This window comes from Paramormyrops kingsleyae, chromosome 23 (genome assembly GCF_048594095.1).
Source record: "Paramormyrops kingsleyae isolate MSU_618 chromosome 23, PKINGS_0.4, whole genome shotgun sequence".
Taxonomy (NCBI): Eukaryota; Metazoa; Chordata; class Actinopteri; order Osteoglossiformes; family Mormyridae; genus Paramormyrops; species Paramormyrops kingsleyae.
In genome coordinates this window covers 12,400,678-12,420,346 of record NC_132819.1, presented here as the reverse complement: position 1 = coordinate 12,420,346, position 19,669 = coordinate 12,400,678, and the positions used below count along the sequence as shown (strand labels likewise).

Below are 19,669 nucleotides of genomic sequence, written 5' to 3'. Positions count from 1 at the left end.
TTCACTGAAATGCTAAATGAAACTGTTTTGGGCGTAAACCAAAACAATGAAATGAGAAAGCAAAAATGAGAAGCAGTGCCCCCTGTTGCCAGTTTACAGCTTCGCTGGCAGTCTTTGTTTATGTTTTACTCCGAAAGCACGTTGTTGCCCTTGCTCTGATCCTATTGGCTAATCCAGTCCAGATGCAGCCAATGAGCGCACACTTTAGGATTCGTCCCGTTATTCAAAAGTGCTGAAAAATCCTTTCAAGCGTCTACCTGGTTAGCCAGATGGCGTTGTCAATTATAGCATACTTTAAAGTCTGATGGTGTGTCATAACGAATTCGATTTTTGTATTGCGTAGTGTCATTATCGTTTTCTTCAATTGTATAAAATATTTCGTTATATAAAATATTCATAATCGCTTGATGGCATCTATATGCCGTTAGCCAGACACGACCGAATTTAATCTGAGTTAATCTGACGTATATTTCGTTTTCTTATTACGAGAAACGTCTTTGTTTTCACCCTTCAGTGCTCCGAAGACAGCCGGAGGGCGGACATGCGCACTGGCCGCCGCACTTGGCGCCAGCTGACAGCCGCTGCGCTTCGCGGTAAGGAAGGGCGCTTTGCCGCCCGCTTGATAAAGAAAATAAACTTTTTAATGCAATCACATTTTTGTTTCTCTTAAAACTACTACGAGCACATAGTGTCATCGTTGCCCATTTTTGCATTTTTAAAATTGACTTTTTGTTTGCTAGTCATTTGCAAACAACACGGCAAGTAAAACTGTAATTATGTTGTTTAAATAGTTTATAATGGCATCCGTTGCAATTATGTTAAATAAAATTATCGAAAATGAAAAGAAATGAAATAATTTTGCCGTAGAAGTTTTTATTCCGTAATATCTAGCTGTGTTTAGGGCCGACTTGAAAATGAAACTATGGTGTCGGCTTAACCTTTTCTCATTCCATCCTTGTAATAATGGTTTACTCATGAACAGCTATTTTGAAACATTGAAAAAGAGATTCATGTAAAGTAAAACACTTTTAACTTTTAATTGGGGGTGTTTAAATACATAACGATATGAAAACAGTCGATCGTTCCACCGGCTTAAATGTGTTTACTTTAAATACGTTTTTAAAGAGGTCTAATTACAAATAAATTCAGAGGTAAAGTTATTTAATGATAGACATTGTTATGTTTCGCTAAGGATGAACGAATTACACGATCAATACGGCATTTGAATGAAATCTCGTCTTGACTGCTAGAATGCCGCGATGAGGCGGAATACGGAAACGTAATGCATTCAGTTTATACTAAGGAAATCATTTATTATGAACATAATCTACGAGTTATAACATCTACCATACCCGGGCTTTCCATATTATAGGTGCACCTCGAATGCATGGCATCAAGGTCTTTGATGTCATAAATTTACAGTTATACAGTAACTATTCGGCCATTACTGAACTTGACCTACATATGGAATCTGTTTCGTGTCCCAATAGGGGCGCCCGGAAGATTTATTTTTGGATTGTTTATTCAAAGCTTACGTGATTTGTACATAACCAAGGACATTTTAAAAAAATCTTAAATGTTGCATTAATTAAATTAGTATTTTCTCGTTTCTCAGGAACTGTCGGGGTAAAGGAGAATGTCCAGACGCAGGTAAAGGACGGTACTTCAAGAAGGGATGTTTCCAGATGATTGCTATCTGGACAGCACCTTAGTGTAACAGAACTAATGTAATGTTTTCTCTTTTTCTGCAGTGCACGTTTAATAGCTAAAGGTAGGAATGAAGCCATTCAGAAGGTCACAAGGACAAGAAAAAGACTGTTGCAGGTGTGTGATACTTCATAGAATGTCACTTGGTAATTTCATGTAGAAATGGACGCCGGTAACACAGAGGCCTTGTTTTTCATTGGGCAGTGCGACAGACGGCAGACAGGACCTGCTACAGCTGAAACTGAACTATTCAAGATAAAGGTAATGATTCATAAACAATAGACTGATTAACTATATTTTTTCACATCAGTTTTGTAGAATCTTGCCATTTTGTACGACGGGTTCTTCATTTCGCTCCAAGGCAGTCAAGAGCTCACTTCACTGTGCAAAAATGTATTTTTCCCCCACACTGAAAAAGTGATAAGTATTTGACAACTGTAGTTTTCATTACTTCCTCCTGCGATGGGTTGGCTCCCCATCTTGGGTTGTTACCATAACTATGGCATTTTATATTTATAAAACATTTTTCTACATTTCCTTCAAAAGCCTTTCTTACAGATCTGTAATATAATCGTTATGGCTCTTTGTATACATTTTTGTCTCAAATTTATGTACCGCGTTTAGCTTTGAGAAGATCATAGTCATTTACATGAATCATGCACGGAACTCCAGGAGTGAAGATGATTCAAAATTATATTTGACAGAGTGTTTATAGGTCAGTGTTTATAGCCAAAGTGGATTCCTTCCTCCGCAGGGTCGTTGCTCCACAGTCAATGACCTCCTCCCCATTCTGACGGAAACTCCACATAAGGAGCTGGAGGTGTCCAGGTACCTGTCCGAGGTCAGGAATCTGAGCACATCTCCGCTGCCTTGCCTCAGGTAGGCACCGCTTGCCACCTCAGATCGTTCGCCTGCCTCTTTGTCAAATTAACGCATGTCCCGTTCAGCCCCCGCCCTAATGGTACAGCCCCACGCCATTACACTTAAGGCTTCAAGCGACTTATGTTACTTCCGACAGCTGGGCCAGCTCAGAAGATGTGTGGATTAAGATGCTCAATAAGGATGTCAAGTATGTCCATGACAAGAGCTTCGTGCAGCGACATCCAGGCCTGCATCCACGCATGAGGTCCATACTGTTAGACTGGCTTATGGAAGTAAGTAAGAAATAGGCCGTTGTAACGATGCACTATGTAATTACTCAGCAAAGTGTGAATGAAGACAAATATTATTATTACATTTTCATCATAAAAAAGCGCAACTTCCAAATTTTGTAATAATTGCCGCAATATGTAATAAGTTATTACAGAATGCGGGGAGATTTATTACATATTGCTTTCAAGCTGTCTATTACAAAATGAGGCAGATTAATACAAAATGCAGGCACTATTACATAATGAAATGAAAATTTGTTTCATTTTGTTGTTACATAATTATTACATAATGCATGTGTTGTTTCATTGGCAGCTTTTATCATCCTTACTCTGTATATCATGAAGTTTGATTTTCTTAAATCTAGGGTAAAAAAAAAAGCATAGAATTGCTTGAATTAGCATAGAGAATGGTTTCACTTTCCGTTTAATAGGTCAGTTCTGCAGTGTTGAATTGTGTTTATGTATCCAGGTCAGCGAGGAACACACCCTACAGCGTGAAACGTTCTACCTCGCGCAAGACCTTTTCGACCGGTTCATGCTGACACAAGAGGCGGTCGACAAAACCAGATTGCAGCTAATTGGGGTCACAGCTCTGTTCATTGCCTCCAAATTAGAGGTAATGATTGGCTTATGTAATTTTTTTTATTAGATTCAAACATCCATCCATTGCACTAGTATTTTTATTATTATTTGATGTTGTGGCTTGGCCAACACTTACGCCGAGCAACCAACCATTATACTTACTTACACAACTTCAAATGAAAAGCCTTTTCTAAGAAATTTCCAATCTATTGGTAGAATACAGGAACTCTTTGTGCCTATTAAATACATTAGTGTACTGTACTACATCTGAACCCACCTGATTTAAATGAGAAGCTTAACAGAGCGAGCATTGTGCTAACAATACAGAGGTGGTGGGTTCATATCCCAGGGAGCAGACATAAATTATAACCTTTCCCTCTACTATAAATTGCTTTGGAGAAAAGCATCAGATAAATGAAATGTGAGTTTGGTTATAGCAAGATTCATTAGACTCTCTGCTGGTTCCTCTCTATTGAGAACAGAGACTGAAGGCTTCCCTAAGACATTAGCTAAAATAATTTCATTGTTAACATTTAGATGGACTGAAGGCTAGGCTATTGCTTTATACATTCCTGTGTTCTGTAGGAAATCTACCCTCCCAGACTTGAGGAGCTGGCTTACTTCACAGATGGGACCTGCTTTGAAAAGGAGATCCAACAAATGGAACTGATTCTTTTAAAGGTGTGTCACCCTAATACAAATGATACCCGTGTATTTATATTGTACATGTATGTTATGGTGTGTAATGATGTGTAAGTTGTTTGAGGACATGATTACGATGATTTTGATTTGCTGTGATTTCGTTAAAATATTTTGGACGTTGTTTTCCTCAGGCTTTGAATTGGGAGATCCGACCTGAGACTGTCATCTCATGGCTGAAGCTTTATGTTCAAGTTTCATCTCTGAAGGATGACCATAGACTCCTAGTGCCCCAGTTTTCCCCAGATACCTACGTACGGATCACACAGGTACTGTGCTCACCTCCTGCCTCTTGAAAACAGCTCAGTAATAAATCACCGTAACTCTCCCTGAGCTTTCTAGTTCTTTACATGAGTATGTTTTTTTAACCGTACCTTGGTGGTCTCTCCCGATTTCAGCTCCTGGATTTATGTATTCTTGACATAAACTCCTTGGGCTACCAGTATGGAGTCTTGGCTGCTGCAGCCCTCAGCCATTTCACTTCCTTCGACGTTGCCCAGAATGCATCAGGTAAGTGCCGCATTCAGTCTGAGGCTCATTCTTCCCGTTGTGAAGTTTTACTGGGGATTCAGGAATGCCCTTTCATAGAAAGAGTTGAGTCACATGGTTTGCTTTGTATGGATGAGGGTCTCTCCAGCATTGGTCCATAATGGGCTGTCTCAGGTACCTGAATGCCGGCTGGTAAAAATGACCAAGCCCCCTCGCCCCCAGTGGGCCACTAACACTTCATTAACAACCAAGCATTGTGGTTGGAAAGTTTGAGAATCCCTGGTATAGTTGGTACAGATTCTGATCTTGGGAATTTGCAGGAACATATATAGGCTACAAAAACCCATCAAAGATTAAAGCAATAGGAAATGATGGGAATTTCTCATAAGCAGTTTTTGGGGAGTGAATTAAGCTCAGGTCGTGGTTGACATTACCACTAGTGACAGGTGGAAGAGAGGAACAAGAAGCCTGCTGAATTCACTGCTGAATTCACTGCTGAATTCACTGCTGAATTCACTGCTGAATTTACTTTCCTTGCTGTTGTTATCCAGCATCATAGAGGAGAAACGGGAGGCTGAGGTTCCCTGGCTGATTTCATTAGGTTTGTGTTGTGATGTTCTGCTACTGAAGGCCTGAGGCCAGACGTCCTCGCCGACTGCGTGAGCTGGATGCTGCCGTTTATGAGGACAGTCAGTGAGTCCCGTGGCACACGGCTGAAGGGCTTCCCGACCAGGTCTCAGGAGGATGGATACAACATCCAGACCCACACGGATTACCTGGCCATGCTGGTGAGGGGCCCCCGTGGAGCCACTTCAGCTTAGCACAGAGCCAGATGCTGCTTTTGTTATCATTAACTTCAGCTGTAGCTGATTCCAAGTCGGTGACTATTCTCAATGTTTGTCTCACCCCAGAGAGATGTGCAGAAAATGCAGCTGGAGACTGTTAGCGGGTTATCGCCTGGGGCTGAGAGCACGACCCTAACGCCACCCAAGAGCGCAGAGAAACGATCTCCACACTGATCCTCAGGTCTCATCAGGGGATCTGGAGGTGTCTCTACACCCCATCAAATGTTCAGAAGCTTGGAAGGCTGGTCTAACTTATTAAAGCATTTTACACCTCTGCAGATTAATAATTAAGCATTAAAGGTATGCTAATGAATACTGCCAGCAAACATGTACAAAATCCTAATTTTTAATGCTTGAACTGGTCAGAGGCCAGTTTTGAAAGCTGTCAATAAGTTTTGATATGCCAGATAGCTAATACTCAGTGTCTCGTTCACAGTAATATTTATGTAAACTAAATGCACAATGTGAAGCTACATGAAATATTTGTTTCAATCCAAGGAAGGAACTAGCTTGTGTCAAACAGACATCAGCCGTCTGTGTGGCAGCACTGCCTGGCATTCCTGCATTCCTGTTTTCAGAAGAATTTAACTTTATTGCAGGTAAACTGGGGGAATGGGTTGATTTTTCCTCAATGTCTTTTTTTTTTAGCGTGTTGTACATAAAGTCTGCGTGTGAAGCAAGTCTTAATATTAAAATTTGATTTGACTTAAAAGTGCCTGTAGTCACTGGAAGTGGGATCCTCGTGCATTTGTGTGTAACTCTTTACCCTATTCTGTCCTGTCAGTAAAGTGCACAAATTGTATCACCTAACTGTCGGTATCAACCGATACATCAGCAATTAGTCATCAGCCAATGGTTAAAATTGGGCCAATATGTGCTGTCGATAATTCCCTTTAAAATGGTGAAAGTTAGGCTGGGTAAGGGTTAAGGTCGTCATGTTGGGATTAGTGTTTTCCCCATAGAAATGAATGGAGAGTCCACACTAAGATATAATTACAAACCTGTGTGTGTGAGCAGGTATACCTTATGGGGACACAATGTCCCCACAACGTGATGAATTCCTGTTATTTTTATATATAATAAATACTGTTAACCTAAAGAGTAGAATGTGTAAAGACCATATGAAGTCCATATATCAGAAAGTACAAAAGACGTGAGCAATACATGTGTGTGCAATTGTGTGTGGTGTTTTGAGATGCCACAGTGTACTTCACATATAAACAGTTAATGTGCTCTGTGAAAAAGATGCTCTGCTACGAGTACAAGCTAACAGAGAAACATATACAGAATGCGTAAGGTTTAACTTCAAGTATCAGACAGTGTGAAAATAAAGACGCGTGTGTGACAGTGAGGAAGAGAGTCGTGTCATTTAAGTGGTTACTGGAAGGAACACATTTATTATCTAAAATTGTCAGGGTCAGAGCCCGTCCGTCTCTGTCCTACGTGTCTCACAGCCCGTCCGTCTCTGTCCTGCGTGTCTCACAGCCCGTCCGTCTCTGTCCTGCGTGTCTCACAGCCCGTCCGTCTCTGTCCTGCGTGTCTCACAGCCCGTCCGTCTCTGTCCTGCGTGTCTCACAGCCCGTCCGTCTCTGTCCTGCGTGTCTCACAGCCCGTCCGTCTCTGTCCTGCGTGTCTCAGAGCCCGTCCGTCTCTGTCCTGCGTGTCTCACAGCCCGTCCGTCTCTGTCCTGCGTGTCTCACAGCCCGTCCGTCTCTGTCCTACGTGTCTCAGAACCCGTCCGTCTCTGTCCTACGTGTCTCAGAGCCCGTCCGTCTCTGTCCTACGTGTCTTGTCCCCTTTGCTGGCTGTCCTGTTCCCTCTTCTGTCACGTAGCCCCTAGTCCTTAGTATGTGTGCTTGCTCCCCTTGGCCACCATGCAGCTTAACTGGCTATGCGATTGGCCACTGTTGCCTACTGTGGGTTTGAGGCTGGCCTCTCGTCTGTTGGTTATTATTGTCTTATTCTTAGTTTGATATTGTTTTTCCCTGTTTAATTTGTCTTGTTTATGGTTCTCTGCCCTTGCCTTGGTTATGTTCTGTTTTACTTGTTTCTTGATTTTCTTATAGTGTATTTCCCTGTTTTTCCTTAGTCTCAGGTCTTATAAGATCCATAGCTCTGTGTTCATTAGTGTAAGTTACTTGTCTTGTGTCTTGTTGCCCTGTGCCCCTGTTGATTGGTTGTTTTTGGTAATTTGCACCTGCTTTTGTTAGTCCTCGTTATCATGGTATTTAAGCGACTGCCTTTGTTCATTTCTGCAGTTGGTCATTTTTATGTTACTCTGTGTTTTCAAGTTATGTTTTCAAATTCGGGGGCCGGGTCCTACCTAAGATGTGGCCTCCGTAGACCGCGAAGGCTGGAAGAGAGTGGCTGCAAAATTGGACGGTGTAACCTTCAGATCTTTACCTTGAAGCTCCTGCCACCTAGCAACCGTGACGGTACGTTCACGCGAGCAGCAGCCAATTGTGTCGTATCCCGAGCGAGAAGCAATGTGATTGGCTAAAAGTTGCTACGGCAGTCGCGGTAGACAAGCCCACCATCAAGTGGTGAACATACCAAGTGGAGAAACTTGAAAATGATGGAACCCCTCTACTTTTTAACATTTGCACCCCTAGATTTACTTGCATTTAACAGTGTATTCTGCCTCTTCCGCTACTACCGTCATTTTTTAAAGAATCCCAAGATTCATCACGGCTTTGGTCCGTAATGAATCTCGGGATGGGGTGGGCTGTGAAGGATCCACCCAACCCATCCTTCAAAAGCCAGGAAATGAAGGACGCATTTGTGGGCCACATCTGTAGGAGCCTTCGAATTTGGACAGCCTGTCGCTATGATGTAATCGGTCTACGAATGCATCCTAGGTAGCAGAACCTCCCAAACCTCGTTATCTGTATTTTTGTAATAATCAGCTATCGGTATCGGCCTGAAATGTCTTTATTGGTGCATCACTACCTGTCAGTTATGCTGCCCATCTGCATGAGGAACATTCTTAAGGTTCCACATTGACTCATGTACATGAAACACCTGAAGCTCTTTACAAAATGTTTATTTTCTAAAGCAAATTTAAAAAAAAAAAAAACTCCAGTCTAAAAGTAGAGCTTGACCATGGCTTGAAGAAACCTCTTCTTCCTTTTTTGTGCAGCCAGCTGCAGGACCTCGTCAGGGTTGCTGGCGTTCAGCTCTGTTTGCCCGATGGCTTTGATCTGACAAAAGACAAGCACTCAGCAAGCTGGCTTGCCCCACTAGAAACGTAAAAACACTAGACAGATCTCTGGGCCCCACCTCACATCAAAGCACAGCTCAGTACACTACTAGGGGCCGTTCATAACTGGCCAACGAAAAAATAGAGCCATGACTTACAGCTATTTGTCGTTTTTCATTCTCCCCTCGCTTATGGTGAATGTCTGAGCGTATGGTTAAAGAGGAATTCCATTTCACAAGAAAACAAGCCGACAGCTTTAAACACCGTAAGACAAAACAAAAGCAGGATACGTGTGAGGTACTCGAGGATGGTGACGTCCCAGATGTAGTCATAGAGGCCGTCCATGGCATCATGACTGGTGGAGAGAGAGAGAGAGAGTCAGGTCTGTCCCCACTCACGCCCGCCTTCTCAAATGAAAAGACAGAATCGGCAGTACTCAACCTGCTCTGCTCCTGAAGAGCTTTGAATGCCGTCATGTAGTCCACTTCTCTGAGGAACTGACAGAGCACTGCCACCTAAACAGCATCATTAATCACACTTAATGTAGCGCAGTGTAGGGCTGCAGCATATGGACATCATTATGTGTGATATACTGAGATAAAAATTACCTGAAATAAACTAGAGCCAAATAGAACTTATCAACCAACAGTGTGTGTCAAAGAAGTTGGTGGTGATGTAGCGAGTTATTTCAGACAAAAAGCAGCACCGATGACATTACTGCACATGCGTGCAAAATATTGTGCAGCCCTGAAACGATGTAATGTGCAGCCCTACCACAGAGCCATAAAAATGTCCATTTTCTTCGTCCACATTGAGGCAAAGCAGGTGACTGATACCAGTGAATGATGCGTGTAAATGGCTGAGCACTCTTACCTGAGTATGACAGTTCAGCAGGGAACAGCACTTGATCATCCTCTTCAGAACCTGATAAGGAAGAGTCCAGTCACACTGGGCTACAGACACCAGTATCTGTGGCAAACACGGCTCCATGGGTTATTCACACGGCGTTTCTCGGCTTAGGGATGGAACAATAAACTGCTGCACAGCCTGAGGGTGTTTTTATTCTGTGCTGCTGACCAAGTGCTTCTCGAACAGCTGACAAACATCTAAAAGCTAACATCAGCTAACAGCTACTCTAACGCTCAGTGTTCTAAAACGTTAACATGGATGGTCAGTTACAGACTTGAAAGAGGGAGACGCTCGGAGGTCACCTGGTCGGTGTAGACGTCCGGAGGAACGGCCTTGCTGAAGAAGTCAGAGCAGACGGCTCCGGCCTGGAGGTAGTAATGCAGAGCTGCCGAGTGCTGGCTGGTTACTGGGAGAAAGAAACGAAAGGATGCGGATGAGAGAGAGCGCGAGCGAGAGCGCGAGCGAGAGAGCCACCGCGGTCCCAGGCGCGGCACCCCCGTCTTCCTCGTTCCTGCGGACGCAGCGACGGGCCCTTACCGAAATATATGTCCGCCTGCGTGATGATCCAGGAGTGGTTGTTGGGGTTGAGGCTGAGCGCGTGGGTGACGAGCTCCTTGACCGTCACGGCGACGGCCTCCACATCTACGGACTGCAGACTTCAGGGGTGACGTGACAGAGTCAGAGTATTCAGGGCTAAGAGCTACACTATTCTAAGCAGAGCAGAACTTTAACATGCGAGTAAGGAAATGTATGTCTGAGTGCTGTTAAAGCATATTCATATAATCATACATGAATCATATAAACGAGAGAAAATCTTAATATTTACTTGAAGATGCATTAAAGAGGAGTGTATGGTGACAAACACTGTGCTCGATTCAAAGAAGCCTTTTCAGCAGCAAACACTTGCAAAACGGACATAATCCTTACTTTGGCAGAGCTGTGGGCCAGATGGACAGGTGCTCCGCTGTGACTTCATTGACAATGTCATCCTACAAAGCAGGAACAAGGTCAAGCAGAAGGGGGCGCTGTGTAGAGCATTGTTTGGGAACCGTTTGGCAAGAAACTTACCCTCACGATGCTGTGTAGTCTCACAAACAGCGAGATCAGAGTGGTGAGGACCAACGGCTCCTAACGGGAAGGAAAGGAGCTTATTAAGCGGCTGTCACACTCATAGCAGGCCAACGGCTTTATCCATCGTCTGTATTCAGAAGGGAAAAAACCTGCAACTTACCCGCAGTTTCTTGATGAAGGTAATAAATTTGCTCCTGGAATATCCACAAAGATAAAGAGCATTATTGGAGGGGGGAGATTAAAAAACAAAGGAGCAATTGGGGGAAAAAAGAATGAGTTCGACATTGTCCATGGTTGGGCAAGAATTGACCAACAGCAAAGAGGAGCGGACCATCTGTGGAGGCCGGGTCCCGGCCGCAGTGGCTCAGCGTGACGTACCGCGGCATGATGCCCATGGTGGACTCCCTCTGCTTGATCAGGCTGACGCGGCCGTCGTTGGCCCGCTTGTGCTGGCTGGACACGCTGCAGATCTGCAGCACCACCTCCCACAGCTCTTTGGCCGTACGCCGGCTCTCCTTGGGCCCTGGCAGCTCCTTGCAGGTGGCGGCCAATAGCTGGCCCAGCTTTCCGGTTGCCAAAGATACATACAAGGAGGCCGGGGGGGATTGGGGTAAAGAAAAAAGACCCATGTGACCTAATAACATCAGACACCTGGTAAGTGTGTGGATGAGATTGTCAAAGATGGCGAAGAGATGGAGAGACCGGTTTGATGACAGGCATTTAAGATACTAAATCACTCAATATTTCAGGTATATATAAGGAGTCTATATCTACCTTGACGTAGGCGTTGTTCAGAACCAGAGACTGGGGCACCTGCAGGGTCAGGTACTCGTTCTCCCTCCAGTTCAGCATGAAGGCTACACACTCCTCCCCCACAATTTGACGCAGAGGAACATCTACCGGGAAATAAAAGCAAACTAAATGACTCAGGGAATGGATGGTTTTATTTTTTTAATTCTTCACTTCGGCAGATCTGTTGGTCCTCCTCCATGCTCTGTGCTGATGCTCACCGTGTACCCTCATCTCCAGATACCCCCGCACACGGCTGACCAGGTCCGCAGGGGGACGCTCGCGGGTCGCCCCGGACCCGGCCCCAGCCTCGTGAGCCCGGACCTCCAGCAGCAACATCTCGTTCAGCATCACCTGCCGCAGCTTGGGGGAGAACTCCGTGACGAGCTCCAGGCAGGCGGAAAAGAGCTGGCGGGCATGGGCGAAGTCCTAGGACAGAGAGCACCGTGTGACACGCTCAGCCCAATTGGCACGACATGCTTCACACAGGAGCGCTGTAAGCAAAGGCAAAAGCCTAGTAGCTCTAAATTACGACTAGCTACCAAATAATGGTACAACCGAAAAAATGAACATTTGACAAAATGACTGGAACAGAAGAATTAGATTAAAAATTCAGTTTCAATGTTTCTGAAGTTGCTTCTGAGGAACATGCTGGGACTGGTGCATTCACCCAGATGACTGACCTTTATTGTGATGCAGTGCAGGCCTTTAGCCATGAGAATGTAGACAAGGTCTCGCGTCAGGTTGTCCTTGATGCCCAGAATTACGCTGACATAGTCTGCTGGGACCTCCCACTAGGTTTAGAGGGAAACACGAGTGAACTGTGTGTGCATGTGCAGCTGACAGTAACCAGACCATGTGTTGAGATGTACTCCAAGAAGCTTAGAAACTCCACCGCCAAATCCCTGCATTATGAGGACATGTGATGTGGTTCATTGTGGGCACAATTCCCGTGACCCCCGACCTTGCTATTTGCCCTCCAATAGGGCCGCTCCGCCATGCCGTGCAGCTCAATCAGGATCTGCCGGATCCTCCTGGCATCCAGAGACAGGATGAGCTGATGCTCCAGCTGCCCAATGTTCACGGAGGCCGAGGCTAATGGCAGGGTGGAATGAAGGACAATCAGAAGATTTGTCTCCAGGTTAATCATGGTGGATGGCTAGGAAATGACAGGGTACAGTCTACAGTGAAGAGCAGGGTTCCCCAATCCGGGTCCTGAAGGGCCATAACCCAAAACACAGTTCACAGATCTCCCCGTTCAAACTCGCCTTCTAAACCTGGTAATTACCTGATTAAGGTATGTTTGCATGGGGAAATCTGCAAACGGTATTGGACTCCAAATGATATTCTGGCCCTCCAGGACCGAAATTGGGTTTCCTTGGTTAGAGGACCCTGTGGAACCCGTATGAGAGTACCTGGGATGTCGTAGAATGAGGGTAGGGGCTTGCTGCTGTGGCTGACGCTCGTGGACCTCTTTCTGATCTGTTCCAGGAGGGCCTTCTGCTCGTTCTCCTCCAGGAGTTCCGTGAACAACTCATGGGAGGAGACTGTGAGGACCAGCGATGGGTCCGTCAGGCTCTCACACAGGGTCCTGCGAAGGCAGACACTCAGGGTGGGACCTTGGCACCTTCAACTAACTGCAGGCTCCACCTGACCTCCGGATGTGGTTCTTACTTGAGGAAGGAGGCCATGTTCCTTCTTGAGGACTCCAACGTGCTGGTCTTGTCTAAGGACTTCGTGCACACCTGGAGACACCGTACAAAGTCAACGGCACGTAACTCGCCTTTCTCTGCAACCGTATCTGCTGTCCCACTGACCAGCCGGCCCCATGCCACGGGCGCCCACCTCCAGCAGGTAGTCAATCATCTGTTTCCGGGGCCTGAGGAGCAGCTGGAAGAAGTGGACACTGACCACCTGGCCCTCTAGAGCGTCTCGCACGGCGTTGCACATGGACAGCTTGTGACACACCTCGTCCATCGCCCTGTCCCTGTTCAGCGCACGCACACACACACAACCAGTTTCAAATCTCGTCTTGTCTGGTACCAGCTCAACACCATCGCACTGAAAGTCAAATGATAAGCTTCACGTTCGAGGACAAGAATAAATAAGTGCAAAAGTGTGTGTCTCACCCCAGCTGGGCCTTGTGCGTAAATTCTCTAAGGATGGACTGTCTGAAGTGGTTGGGCAGACTGAGGGTCACGTTGTCCTTGATGAATGCATCGAAGAGCGCCTGGTGAGGAGGGAGGGGCCACAAAGCAGCGAGACTGTAAACGTCACACCGGAGGGGTATTTGCGAGCGGAAATGACACTTCTTGAGGTCACTGGTGTTTTCCATGCTCCTATCCAGACCTGATAGTTCTGAGTCTTGATGTAGGTGTTGATGGAGTCGAAAGGGGTCGGCTCCGTGTCGCCGGGATCCGAGGCGCCGGTGAGCACCCTGCACGCGTTACAGTACCCAGCCAGGCGCTTCTCGTCCACCCGGCAGTGCTGGGCTCTAGAGTCCAACTGGAAAACAAGCCAAAAGGCAGGGGGCGCCATACTCACACACAGCGAAGACTACCCACATTTTTCAGCTTGACAGACCTACAGCATTCATACACAGGGTAACTGTTGAGGCTGAGCACCAAAATAACAGAAATAAACCGGTAAGGGTACGACCCTTTCACCTAAATTAATTCATCATTATAAATTAAACAAAAAAGCTTTGGTACTGGAGGCTCATGGAGAGCATTTCAAATGGTTACATTTCAGATTAACTCCCTCCTCTGTTATCATCTGACTTTCTTTTTCTTTCTCTCTGTCTTTCTTTCTCCCTCCTCCTTTTCCCCCCCATTTTTGTATTATTCTGTCTTAATGATGCAATGCATCACAACACACCCATGTAAAGTGCCTTGGAGCGACTGTGTTGTGAAAGGCGCCATATAAAAAAATGAACTGATTTACGACCTGGCAACCAATGTGCTCAGCTAGTCAAAGAATTTATTGTACAATTAAAATCTTAAATGGAGGCTCAAATTTGTCCATCTCCGATTTCTATTTTTCCATTTCCCATAAATTCCGGATACTACACACTAGTTGAGCTGTTAAAATGACAGGGAAATGATCACTGGGAATTGAAGGGACTAGATTATGATCTTCATACCAGGAACAAGCAGAAGGGCCCATTTTGTTACCCAGTAGACATTAAATAAAGTTCTGGGTGGTGTAGCCGCCCTCTCACAGGAAGGAATCTAACAAGCAGGTTAGGTGAACAGCGGACACAAAGGCAAAGGAACATTCCAGAAGGCAGAAAGGTGCCGAGGGACACTGCAGAATGACACCTCACCTTGTGCAGCAGCTCCTTGGTTCTGAAGAAGTGCCCCTTAGCTTTCTCATAGGACGCTGCGTCAGAGCAGCCTTGCTGGAAGAAAATGGCGCCCAGGTCGTAGTGGACCTGTGTGGGATGAAGTGCAGAGGTGGGGAGGGGGGCGGCGTGAGAATAGGCCAAGAGGCTCATCGAAAGCACCAATGTCGAAGACAGACACTGTATGGCTGCTCTGCTTCATCCCTGCAAATCTTACTGGGAAGGAACTCTTACTCCAGTGAAATGGAAGTTCAGACAAACAGGAAGACGCACAAGCAATGACCTCCGAGTGGAAATAACTGTCAAAGACAATGAGGGCTGGTCATGCCTGGACAGACCTCTCGCTCTGATTTAAGATCTTGTCCTTAAACTTCATTTACCAAATTACCTGTCTAGGGCTGCTGGATTAGGCAAAAATCATAATCATGATTATTTTGGTCAATATTCAGAACACAAATATTTCACACAATTACTCACTGACTTTGGAAATATCATGCATTTGTCAAACTTTAAAAAAAAAAAAAAAAAGCTTGTCTTTTTAACGGTGGATTTCCAAAAACATTTGTGATTATTTTGTTTTGATAATCGCTGGAAGCCAAAATCATAACTGAAAGTAAAATTCAATGAATTGCGCAGCCCTACCTCTGTCTGTATGACTGAATATAAAGTACTTTGCACTTTTAGAAAGACAGGGTGAGCATTTTGGTATAAAAACACCCCCTGCTGACAAGCATTTAGTGAGGAGAGAGACAGGACCTCAGAACCCAGGGTGAGTGCAGCAAACACTAAGACTCTCTGGCAGATGTAACCCAAACCCAGCTATGAGGATGAGGTATAGGTTTGGGTTAAACCATGCAGTGCATGATCGTTCATGCTAATCTCAGCCACTGCAGATCTCTACTGCAAAGTGTGTTGCTCCCATCACTGAAAACAATACCAGAAGATTAACCAACGCTGACACAATATCATACATGTACCTGCATATGTAAAAAGTAATAGATCTATTCTTCAGACTGTAATGCCTATTTTCCTGACGGATTAACTGCTAACAGCCACTGCAGCGCCGGCCAATCACAAGTCCCGTGGACGCTCACCTGGCAGTGCAGCTCGTCGGCGCTGACCCGAAGCCCAGCGGTGGAGCTCTCCGTCTCGCCATTGGCCGCGCAGGGCTCGGCGGCCAGGAGGTCCAGTGTCCGCATGGTGTGCACGTAGAAGTCCCTCCTGATCCCCAGAGCTCCCTCCAGCACCGTGATGGAGTCGTCCAACTGCTCCCTCAGCTGCCGGAGGTGGGCGTGCGCATCATTATCACCATTACCTCCCTCCGTGGGCCACAAAGCACCTCCAAGCTCAGCGTGTCTCAGAGGGACACGCAACTTACCACTTTCAAAATGTTGTCTGTCATTTCTTTCTCCTGCTGCACAAGGCTCAACCTTCAGGCAATGACAATAAGCAGCTGCTTATGATTCAGCAAAACGGGACAGTCAGGCACCCTGTGAATATGGTGGATAGGCCCTTAACCGCTAAAACTGCACCAGGGGTACAAATCACTGTGCACTCTGACCCCAAACTTCCCTCTCGTGTGTGTGTCACATATGGAAGGTGGGATATGCAAAGCATGATTTTTGTTGTACCATCTACCTGAACAACAACAATAAAGGCATTCCATTAAAATAAATTCTTTTCATTCATGTGCCTTATCGGTTATCAAAAGAGTATCTTGGGAACATTTGTACCCATTTAAGGACACCAGTCTACATAAACCACGTTTGGACCGTGGGAAGAAACCCAGTCGGCCCAGAGGAAAGGCGAGCATGGTCATTCTGCATTCCTGTCATCTCGATATTTTAATGAGGCATCAAGCCAAAGCAGTTCAGAAAATCCACACACGTGAAAATTTCCCAGACAGAATGCTTAGTCTATAAGGCTGCTGCACTGTAAAAAAGCACCAATATGTACCTTTGACAGTACAATTACTTGTCACTGGGGCTGTACCCTTAAGGATCTGCCAATTGTACCCTATAGCTGTATGTAAATGTACCCTTTAAGATACAGAAATGGACTGTAACAGAGAAATGGAGGAACATTTTTGTACCCATGGGGGCACATTAATGCTGCTTATACCTGATAATAATAATAATAAAATAATAATAATAATAATAATCGTTACTTTATTGATCCTCTTGGGGAAATTGTCTTTACGCCTCCCTCAACTTGTTCTTTGTGGAGTAAGATGTCTGTGAAGGGCAGCCACCTGTAGTGGCGCCCAGGGAGCTGGGGGTTAAGGGCCTTGCTCAAGGAGCTGCAGATGTGCTGAGGCTGGGTTTGAACCGGCGACCTTCTGATTACAGGCACAAAGGCTTAGCCTACTGAGCCACACGCTGTCCCAACTGTTCCAGGTCTGTAACCTCTTGTCTGACAGTGTAGGAAATGACATTAACTTGGGACTTATTAATATGATAAAAACAGGATGGATACTATGAAGAGAGGTTGGGGGGATTCAAACTAGTGACCTTCAGGTTACAAACCCAGGTCTTCCAGCACCATGCGACCTACTGCCTGAGAGTAAGGCAGGGACACTGACATGTTGAGCTGGTGCGGCCCGGGCTTGGTCTGCTTCTCTGGGAAGCTGCTGAGGACGATGGTCCGGATGGCCCTGAAGGATACAGCAGGAAAGCGGTTCCATGAGAAGTCCTGCTGGATGCTACGACCAAACGACTGAATCACGGACTTTCTGCAGGTTTCATCTCGTTAAAAATTAAAAACTTTTTAAGACCATTATGAATGCAATTTAAGATCTATTTCATAAACATAATGACAGAAAAGTATGAGGGATATGAAAGAAAATCAGATACATAAGAACATAAGAAATTTACAAACGAGAGGAGGCCATTTGAACAAGTTGGGAATGATGCTCAGGATTATCAGAAAGTAAGTTGATTTGTTCACATTTAACACAAACATCCAGTTTTTGTTTTGCTAAACAGTTTGTGCTCAGCAGTTAGAGGTTATTGGTTCGATGTCGGTTTTGTTTTTTTAGTTTTGCTATAGCATGATCAATGATGAATACAAATTTTTCCCAAAAACAAATTTAAAAGCAATTTCCGCGAGTAACATGAAAAAAGCAGTGGATGGTTTGGGAGTCACTAGCTTGGGCTGTTTTGCACACTCGCTGCAGCGTGTGATACACGAGCGGCTGATGTCGCAATGATGTATAAGTGACGCTGTTGCCAGTGGGAGATTCCCAAATTGTGTACCATCGCTTGGTAGATATATTCAAACGGAACTGTAACTGTAAATGTCTCAAAAACAAGATGTACAAGGTGGAACAGTACGATATGTATATGTCTGGTAGCCCAATTAAAGATTTTGTGGCTTTTTTCCATTTGTATTTACTAATTAAAAAAATTATATATAAAATTTATCATATGAAAATATTAAGGTAAAAAGAGCTCTTGTATTGCCGTGTCGGCAGGTGTGTATCAGAATCATACTTAAAACACTAAGACATTGTCGGATTTTAGACTTTAAAACTTTATCGTTCTATGTGTTTCTGTACACCCTCCTCACCCAGTGTGGTCATTACCAGCGGTTGTAGATGAGCACAGCCATAGTGGTGGTCGGGGGCAGAGCGGACAGGTCGAGGTCGACGTGTTTCACGCCAGGGGGCACCTTGCTGACACACAGCAGCTCGTTCAGGAGCATGTTCAGCACCGGGATGGAAAGGCTGCAGGAAGCGACAGACATCGCACGTCAACATGCCGTTCACACCGTCTGCAGCTTGCAAAAATGTAACCACAAGCTCTGGTGTCTGCTCAGAGTAACCCAACCCTAACTGTGCAAGCCTGAGGTCTAGTCAGCCTCTCCCAGCCTGAATCACACACCCTTTCTCCAGCACATCCAGGTCCCATTTCAGGTGCGCTGACACCTTGAGGGCCAGCAGCTTCAGGGTTCGGTTCCTGCGGTTGTCTGCTGGGGGCTGCACCTGGTTTTGCTCATTCACAGAGGGCTTGGAAGCTTGCTCCAAGAACTGGATCACAAGCTGCACTGGTGACGGATCTGAGGATCATCACAGGGGTCAATTCAAAATTCTTTATTGTCATCTCTTTGTATACGCGAACAAAAACATTTGTGTACCATGCCCCACATTACCACCATGAAATGTCATTTCTCATCCCCACAGACACACCACATATAATTTTTAAGGTTATAGGACACTGACGAATATCTTTATATATATTTATTTTTTTTTTACTACTAAATAACTGATTAAGAAACAAAGGAATCGAGCTTACCCGGGGAGCTGCCCTGCAGATGATGTTCCAGCAGAGTTTCGTCCAGCAGAAACTCGAACCAGGATGTCTGCGGCGGAGTGCAGGGCCGGCTGCCGGTGGCCGCCTCACGGTCCGCCGCTTCGGCGCTCATCTCTGGGCGTAAGTAAAGGAAGCAAAGTGAGCAGGATGCAAGGCAGATAATGGGGAAGCTTCTGCAGAAACTGGCAGCCGGTAACACCGCCACAGCTTCTGCTGTAGCAAAAGAAAAGCTGCCTTTAGGGGACGGGATTATAAAGACTGATTACCGATACCAACCGCTGTGTTTTTGTTAACAGGATAGCAGGTATACCGTATTTACCCATTAGAATGCCACTCATTTTTCTGTCTTCTCACTTACTTTTATCAACGAAGATCAATATTATTTATGCACATCAAATTAATACCAATACCGTTTTTTAAATAATGTCTACAAGGCTTGTAAGTATACTATGTATATTAATATTTCACCCATTGAAAAAGATAATTCCGGGTCACAGTATGTAGGCCGCCATTGATCTTCTTCTGTAATTGTACCTCAGTTCGCACACTTAATGTATATCGCCATCTAGCGTCTT

General features: G+C 45.2%; 2 protein-coding genes across 6 annotated transcripts; one reads left to right on the top strand and one right to left on the bottom strand.

The window, feature by feature from the left end:
- The first annotated feature begins 218 nt into the window (after positions 1-218).
- Positions 219-6,185, top strand: LOC111834093 (G1/S-specific cyclin-E2-like). 3 transcript variants are annotated; one of them, XM_023793020.2, is made up of 13 exons: positions 219-307; positions 515-593; positions 1,616-1,650; positions 1,752-1,824; positions 1,912-1,968; positions 2,462-2,586; positions 2,726-2,861; positions 3,328-3,474; positions 4,026-4,121; positions 4,274-4,408; positions 4,538-4,649; positions 5,259-5,416; positions 5,540-6,185. In XM_023793020.2, the coding sequence occupies exons 3-13, from the start codon at positions 1,637-1,639 to the stop codon at positions 5,645-5,647; spliced, it is 1,161 nt and encodes a 386-aa protein (XP_023648788.1). In that variant the 5' UTR covers positions 219-307; positions 515-593; positions 1,616-1,636; the 3' UTR covers positions 5,648-6,185. The 3 variants fall into 3 exon arrangements, with proteins under 3 accessions (XP_023648788.1, XP_023648787.1, XP_072562080.1); XM_023793019.2 differs by lacking the exons at positions 219-307; positions 515-593 and adding an exon at positions 604-758; XM_072705979.1 differs by lacking the exons at positions 219-307; positions 515-593 and adding an exon at positions 1,371-1,398.
- A 2,315-nt stretch (positions 6,186-8,500) lies between these two features.
- Positions 8,501-19,640, bottom strand: ints8 (integrator complex subunit 8). 3 transcript variants are annotated; one of them, XM_023793013.2, is made up of 28 exons: positions 19,563-19,640; positions 19,077-19,208; positions 18,666-18,840; positions 18,368-18,508; positions 17,366-17,437; positions 16,163-16,214; positions 15,879-16,061; positions 14,767-14,874; positions 13,791-13,946; positions 13,571-13,671; positions 13,287-13,428; positions 13,116-13,186; positions 12,857-13,032; positions 12,406-12,536; positions 12,125-12,235; positions 11,663-11,870; positions 11,427-11,548; positions 11,031-11,215; positions 10,813-10,846; positions 10,650-10,709; positions 10,509-10,570; positions 10,119-10,237; positions 9,884-9,987; positions 9,546-9,596; positions 9,114-9,187; positions 8,963-9,027; positions 8,831-8,874; positions 8,501-8,673 (listed from the first exon to the last, which is right to left on the bottom strand). In XM_023793013.2, exons 1-28 carry the CDS (start codon positions 19,564-19,566, stop codon positions 8,557-8,559), a joined length of 3,000 nt encoding a protein of 999 aa, XP_023648781.1. In that variant the 5' UTR covers positions 19,567-19,640; the 3' UTR covers positions 8,501-8,556. The 3 variants fall into 3 exon arrangements, with proteins under 3 accessions (XP_023648781.1, XP_023648780.1, XP_023648782.1); XM_023793012.1 differs by having other exon boundaries at positions 19,414-19,617; XM_023793014.2 differs by having other exon boundaries at positions 19,453-19,617.
- Between the last annotated feature and the right edge of the window lie 29 nt (positions 19,641-19,669).

Bases quoted from the DNA above. Each gene is read 5' to 3' on its own strand.
- LOC111834093 (XM_023793020.2), top strand. The intron at 1,825-1,911 runs GTGTGTGATACT...TTCATTGGGCAG, and splicing joins CAAGAAAAAGACTGTTGCAG to TGCGACAGACGGCAGACAGG. The intron at 1,969-2,461 runs GTAATGATTCAT...CTTCCTCCGCAG, and splicing joins CTGAACTATTCAAGATAAAG to GGTCGTTGCTCCACAGTCAA.
- ints8 (XM_023793012.1), bottom strand. The intron at 13,429-13,570 runs GTGAGACACACA...TGCGCTGAACAG, and splicing joins ACGCACAAGGCCCAGCTGGG to GGACAGGGCGATGGACGAGG. The intron at 11,549-11,662 runs GTGAGCATCAGC...ATTTCCCGGTAG, and splicing joins TCTGGAGATGAGGGTACACG to ATGTTCCTCTGCGTCAAATT.